The 7,594-nt window shown below is 36.2% G+C and overlaps 1 protein-coding gene across 2 annotated transcripts in view; it reads left to right on the forward strand.

Annotated features, from left to right (window-relative positions):
- Positions 1-1,093: 1,093 nt before the first annotated feature.
- The window catches only part of mier1b (mesoderm induction early response 1b, transcriptional regulator), a 62,265-nt gene continuing 55,764 nt past the window's right edge, over positions 1,094-7,594 (forward strand). For both annotated transcript variants that reach the window (XM_016567471.1, XM_016567472.1), the window contains exons 1-3: positions 1,094-1,146; positions 2,147-2,171; positions 2,302-2,402. In XM_016567471.1, coding sequence (XP_016422957.1) covers positions 1,138-1,146; positions 2,147-2,171; positions 2,302-2,402 — 135 coding nt within the window. In that variant the 5' untranslated portion in view covers positions 1,094-1,137. The remainder of the gene's footprint in view (positions 1,147-2,146; positions 2,172-2,301; positions 2,403-7,594) is intronic.

A 7,594-nucleotide genomic window follows, 5' to 3' on the forward strand; every position in this document is an offset into this window, starting at 1 on the left:
TTCTTCATGTTTTATGGCGGGTGGCATCCAACGTTAAGGTGCATTACCGCCACCTACTATACTGGAGTGTGGACCAGAGTGACTAACAGAACTTTATATATAAAAAAATAATAATAATTTTTATTTTAAAAAAACACAATATGTTATTAAAAATAACTATTATACTATTATTTATTAACCCAGTTTCCCTCAAGAATAAAATTAAAGAATTATAATTTCCTGTTTGACCGAGTATTTGCTTTGCATCTAGTATCTCCTGTGGTGTCCTTCTGAATATTTCTCTTTCTATAATATATTTTTGGCAGTGACATAGAACATGTTCTACTGATTCCTCCTCCTGACAATACTCACACAGACCTGTGGGATGTTTTCCAATGAGATGTAATGTCTTATTTAGTCTTGTGTGACCCATTCTTAACCTTGATATTATATTTTCCTCCTTGGTACTTCCGCATCCTTCCCACTTCTTTCTGGATGTTATAAAGATGTCTGCCTGTACTTCCCTTGTTCCATTTATCTTGCCATTTACTGATGATTTTACTTTTAATTATTGTCTTTATTTCTGCTTTGCTAAATAAAATGTCTATTGTATTTTCTTGCTTGATTGCTTCTTTTGCTAATGAATCTGCTGTTTCATTGCCTTTAACTCCCCTGTGAGCAGGCACCCACATAAATGTAACCACTATATTCAAATTATGAAGTCTGAAAAGAGTTTCATATATTTCATTAACTGTCTTTCCTACCCCGGGATGAAAATGACTGTAACGATAATAACACTGAACTTGAATCTGAGCACAGAATAACTTTGTTTAGTTTAACTTGTTCTACCCAGTGCAGAGCTGTTGCAATTGCTATTAACTCAACTGTATAACCCTGATCTTGTCTAAAGGAAATTACGTAAATGTATGTTTACCGCTGATTGGCCAACACAGTCAAACTCCTTTCACCAGTGAGAAAGCTTTTGGCACGCCCCTACCTTTCGGCACGCCCATTGCTCCAAGCTGCAGCTACCCCTGTCTCATAAATCACGCAAAACTCAAAAACTGAATTGAGAGAGAGAGAAAGAGAGAAAGAGAGCATCCGGGGATTTCCGTTAACTCCGCCCACATTCCGCTGACCCTCAGCAGCTCTGTAAATATGGCGGAGGTAAGAAGGAAATTCTCTTTATTTTCCAGAAAAAAATCACCGTTTATTTGCAATTAACCGCAAAATATAATTCATGATGTATTTGAAAATTACAGTGTGTCGTATATATTTCCTATTAAGTTGTGCGGTGTTTTAGGTCGGAAAACGCGTTGAATTCTTTTAAATTTTATTTCTGCAAAGTTATAATAGCAGTTAGCTCGTCTCCAGTTAGCCTGCTACTCTATTATAACCATACTTAAAAACATTACCATACATTAATTATATCTAATATATTTACACAAACAACGACGATTGTACTGATTATTTATGCTAAATCCGGAATTCATGGATTTTTTAAAACCCAGATTTGTACTTAAATTGTTCCTAATCAATGCTAAGCAAAGTATTAGCTACACATCAGCCTCAACTTCCAAAGTCTGTCTCTCTCTCTCTCTCTCTCACACACACACACACACACACACACACACACTCACTCACTCACTCAATCACTCTCTCTCACACACACAGCGTCACTGATTCCTCTGATTTATCATGGATGTTCTAACACTGGCCTGCTGTAAGTTTTTGTTGATGTATATTGAAAGTAAAATTTAAATAAAATAGAGCACTGGAAAACTGTTCTAGTGTTTTTTTTCTGTTTTAGGTCTGCCTGAATGCATGCCATACACATGCAAATAGAGTAATTTATACAGTCGAAATAAACCACAATCTGGATAAAAATGTGTACACTGTAAACAAGAGTAATTTTTTCCAGTGGTTCACAACTGACTTCATATCTGGACCCAGACTTTATAGTGGACATCCAACAGCGACTCAAAATCACACCTAATACTGTATTCATTAGTCCACATAGAAATGTTTGTCTTAGTTACTGTTCATCTAACTGTTACAGCATATCAGGTTTTGTTTGACTTTATGATAATTGCACAATTAAATAATGATCGCATATTTTTCTTTTTGTTGTTAAAAAAAAGGTTATAAACTGATGTCTTATTTTTAGCCCTCCTTGGGGAGTTCAAGCCCAGGTAAGACGATTACCAGTTTTCCTATCATGGTAAAACATATCATTATACATATTCATGGTTTAATGCCATTTCTCTTTCTCATAAAGAGTTTCGTTTGATTTTGACTATGTTGATTTTGCCCCGTCAACAGAGATGCTGTTGCCTGATTTTGATGATGATCAAACACCTGAAGACGAGGAGGTTCCAGAAGGAGAAACTAATTTTGGCAATGAGATTGAAGAACTTGCAAAGGTTTGATCTTATCCTGATTCTCAATATGTTTCACCTGATATTTTGTTTTGCATTACCTGTTTATGGTCCGGCCTTCAGAGGCGAGGTCAGCAGGCCATTGAAGCTATTGAAGCCAAAGTATCAAAGGGTTTCTTTTCTTCCTCCACCAAAGTTTCTCATGTCTGAAACAGAAGACGGTCATTTTCATAAGAACTTAAACAATTTGAAATTAAATAAATTAGCGTTGTTTAGCAGGTCATTTGTCAAATATATCTTAGCTTGTGATTGCCATAAAAAAAGTCTTTACAGTAGCAATTCGTAAATTGCTGTTAATCAGGATCTCAACAAAGTTAATATTAAAATTTTAACTTAAGCTTTTGAGTTAAGAAACCGTTGAGTTTAACTAATTTACTAATTTAATTAATAATATTCAAGTGAGTCTACTTCCATATACATTTTTTCAGTCCTGTGCAATTTAATAGTAAAATAATTTAAAGTAGGACAAATTTTATATTATATAATATTTATATTGTATAATATATATAATATTTGTACTTTAAAAAATTCACACGACAAAGCCGTTAAATCAGAGTTGCCAACTTAGCGACTTTGTCGCTAGATTTAGAAACTTTTCAGACCCCTTTAGTGACTTTTTTCAAAAAAAGTGCCTAGCGACAAATCCAGCGACTTCTTGGACAAACCTTATTTAGTTTCTGAGACTCGCTGGTACTGCCGCATGAGCACAAGGTCTTGCTTTCCCATCGCGCACACACCTCTCTCTGTGTCTGATCTGTTCAGCGAGCGGCTGAGAGGAGCAGCGCTTTCAGTTAAAAAATATATTCTGTCGCTTCTAACTCTATATTATGTGTAAATATAGCCGAAATCACAGCAAATCCATTGTCTTTTTCTTATGTGTATTTGATTTCATTAGACGACGTCCTGATTATCAATCAGGATTTTTGTGCAGATTAACATCTAAGGGAGAGCTGGGCCGTGTTTCCCTTTCGAGCTTTCACGAGATATCGCGGAGGTTTCTCCGCTATGGGAATTCCTTCCCTTCCAACCTTTCCTGAAGTCCTATTGGCTCACGCCAGTCCAATTGTCTGGAGAATTGTCGCGAAGTATGCATATAGCATTGTAACGAATCAGCTCATGGGAAATATGAATAATTAATCATAACTAGTTATAATTAATTATGAATATTTTAGATCCGCTGTAGATATTTACTTGACCTCTCAGGGTCAACTGTCTTGTCAATTCTAAGAACGTTAATTTCCTGGTTAAGGGAAATAACTTTCTTACTGTACAATTTTACAAAAGCTTGTAGCATAAATCTGCATGATTAAGTGACTCCAGTTATTAGCAAACAATGAACAACGTCAAGTGTGATACAAGTAAGGTTTTATTAACTACATAAACACTTAAACTAGTCTAACATACACATAAACACTTAAACTGGTCTAACATACACATACACACACACACACACACACTCACACACACAGTTTGTATAGGAAAGGGTTAAAGCTTAACTCAGTACAGAGAAGAGAAATAAGGAATGAAGTTATGGAAACATTTGCATATTCAGCAGATCTACACCTGAGGGAAACGTCAGATTCTTAGTTCAAACACACCTTTGTAAAAAGGTGCCGATGATACCTCATGTATCAATTAATAAGACTAAGTTTGGATACTTGCATGTCCCGTCTGTCTGAAAGAAAGGCTTGATGCAATCTGAAAGTTCATGTGGATCTTGCTGAAGTTGGTTGATGAAAAGAACCAGTTTGCGTCAGAGTAACTTGATGAATGGAAAGACAAGGCCGAAGCCTGGCACGAGCTTAGGGTTTCCGGGTGCGTTTTTCTCACATCCTCTCAGAATTCCAACAAACCACCGACTGGGGAGGGTCCCTGGTGTGGGCCTTTAAGGTCGGAGAAGATCCCCGCCTCTCAAGATGGGCTTGTCCAATGAGAAAGGCCGGTATCCCAAGTGGGAGTTTTGAGATACTGGGGAGTTTTTATGACCCTTTGTGTGAGGGCATGGTAATTTGCAAATGGAACTTGAATCGAAATTACTAAAGATTCTCAGGACACTAATATATTGCCTATGTACCAACATATAATATACACGCTCGTTTCGATCATCAGAAGGCGAATTCATAGATACTAAACATGGTGGAGATATATATATGTAAGCTGACAGGAGGGTGTTTCGATTATAAGTCTGCATAACAGTATACAATTTCAAAGACCAAATACATGATGACAATAATATACCCAATGACCTGAAGGATGATGTGTGTTCATTCAAAGAAAGGTTTTCCTATGAATTAATTAGTAGAAAAGTCCATTTCTACTCTGCCTCTTGCCCTGGGACATGCAGGGCTTTTCCCTGCTTTGCATTCTTTTGGCCAATAAACCCAGTGATATCAGCGTTGGTTGCCATGCAACCAGGAGCCTGTTCGGCTTCCTGGGGTGTTACGCATTTCGGGGGGAAGGGTTCATGGGTCCTCATATGGCTTGTTAACTGAGGGGGGTTACAGAGTATTTGTTAAATATAAAAACAAAATATATATTGTGTGTTTGAGTGGTCCAGACGCTACAGCATGCAAATACTAATGAGCTCGAGAGGCAGTAGGCCTATAAAATGCGGTGCACGCGACAATTACGTCAGAATCTGATACTGAACGCCGCTTAGCTGGTCGAGCAGCGAACACAGTGACCTCCGTGATGTCACGTTCCCTTCTCTCAGGGAACCAAGATTACGATAGTAACCGGAGACGTTCATTCAATATTTCATATTCGTCCAGTTGTCTGACAACAGAAACAGAAAAATACATCAGTGAAAAGTTTTATTGAGAATTTGGCTGCATTAAATTACAATTTGTGAGCACAGAGGCAAACAAATGTAAAAGGCATATATGACGCAATGACGTCGTGAATATGCTAATTAGCGTATGACGTCAACTAGCGACATTTAGCGACTTTTCAAGCAGGCTTTAGCTACTTTCAGTTGAAAGAAGTTGGCAACACTGCGTTAAATATGTACTAATGAAGAAAAAAAGTGACTAGTTACAGCATATATATATATATATATATATAGGGCTGGGCGATTTGGCAAAAAAATAAAATCTCGATTTATTCAGAAAGTTTGACCAATTCTCGATTTTTAAAAATTTTTAACAAGTCAACTTAAAAATTTAACTACAACATGGTTCAAATAACTTTTTCTTTATTAACCCTCTAGTTAAAGGGGTCATATGATGCGATTTCAATTTTTCCTTTCTCTTCGGAGTGTTACAAGCTCTTGGTACATAAAGAAGATATGTAAAGTTGCAAAGACTAAAGTCTCAAATCCAAAGAGATATTCTTTATGAAAGTTAAGAGTCAGCCACACCTACCTAAAACGGCTCGTTCTAACACGCCAGTACATTTGTAAACTGCACACTTGTAAATATATCTGTACATCCATTTAAACAATTACATTTATCTTTATTTCTACTTCTATATATAGTGCATTATTTAATTAGTGTTATACTCCATCTCTACTGTGTAATTCCTATGTCTGCTGCACTAGTTTGCACTATGTCCATCTTTCTTCTGCACTGGAAGCTCCTGTCACCAAGTCAGATTCCTTGTGTGTGTAAACATACTTGGTAATAAAGCTCTTTCTGACTTCTGATGGTATAACACCAGTAGACTATTAATAATAAATGTTCTGTGAAAACAATGAACAGCAGCTTTCAGCCTGTCACCATGATGCAAACATGAAATATCAGACATACAGTAGTAGTCCTTTACAGGTTTTTTTATTCGATTGCGCTGCTTTTCCATTGTTTTTTCTATGTAAACATGGATGCGTTTGACTGTTGCGCTCGTGTCTCTTGCAGCATTAAAACGGCATTTTAAAAACGCGGCGCTCAAGTTAAGAGAAGTTCAACTCCCATCTTCTTGCATGTTTTTCCTATTACTCTGCACGCGTTGCATCGTTATCAACACAAAAGCACATTCTGTGTGAATGGCGCCTCGCGATATGAGCGCGTCACACGTGAGCGGTTAATCACGTGCGCCTACATGCGGTTGGATCGTTCTTTTCTCTTTACTGTTTTCACCGGCATATTGTCAAAGTGTCTAGTTCTGACGTTTGGTAATTTCTATTCAAAATCGCGATTCCTCGATTAAAAATAAAAATAAAAAATCGTGGCAAAACATTAAATTCAAATTAATCGATAAAATCGGAAAAAATCGCACAGCCCTATATATATATATATATATATATAAGATATTAGTGTCGTCACGGTACCTACATTTCTGTATTCGGTACCAATACCAGTGAAAATCCACGGTTCTCGCTACCAATTTCGGTACCAAAGCAAAACACACAAACATGCTAATTAAAAAACACATTCTTTTTATTAACAAAGTCAAACAAAAATAAAATGTACAAAAATCAATGCCATTCTTTATACTTAATTAAAATTGTTTCAAGTTTTTCCGCAAGTAATAAAAGTATGAAAAAAGTAAACAAGTTTCACCCAAAAGTTTTTGTCATATTTCTGCTGCCACTGAAAAACAACTGTAAACTGTTGTCTGTTTTAGGGTTTGCTCGTGTTTCATGATCTTCCTTAACCTGCAGCTGTAAAAGGAAAACATAATATACTCAAGTAAAGTCTTTGATCAACATTAGATCATTGACAACAGCTAAAATATAACTTTTCGGTAAATAACAAACCTCAACGTTTATAATAAATTTAGATAAGATTACATATATTTTAAGTCAAGACTATATCAAATAGATGGAAACTGTAGTATTAAAAACAATTTACAATAAGATTCAATTTGTTAGATAACATGACCTATCAATAAACAATAGTGATACAGCAATTATTCTTCTTAGGGTTAGCGCATGTGCAAAGCTGACCTCGTACGTAATTCCCCCGGAACTGCTTCCGTTTTACAATAGTGAAGCGCAAGCTAGATTCAAGTGATTATTACGTTTTGAATATGGATATTTTTCTTACATATAGCAAATCTGTTAAAATTATTTAAAGGGTTAGTTCACCCAAAAAAAAATAATTAGGCTGCGTTTTACTCACCCCCCCGATGCATCCTAGGTGTATATGACTTTCTTCTTTCAGACGAATCCAGTCGGAGTTATATAAAAAATTGTCTTTGATCTTTCAAGCTCTATCGTTGTACTCAGCGGGTGTTGCATT

The sequence above is a fragment of the Sinocyclocheilus rhinocerous genome, unplaced genomic scaffold, assembly GCF_001515625.1.
Source record: "Sinocyclocheilus rhinocerous isolate Xijiao unplaced genomic scaffold, SAMN03320098_v1.1 scaffold1162, whole genome shotgun sequence".
In the NCBI taxonomy this organism is placed as follows: Eukaryota; Metazoa; Chordata; class Actinopteri; order Cypriniformes; family Cyprinidae; genus Sinocyclocheilus; species Sinocyclocheilus rhinocerous.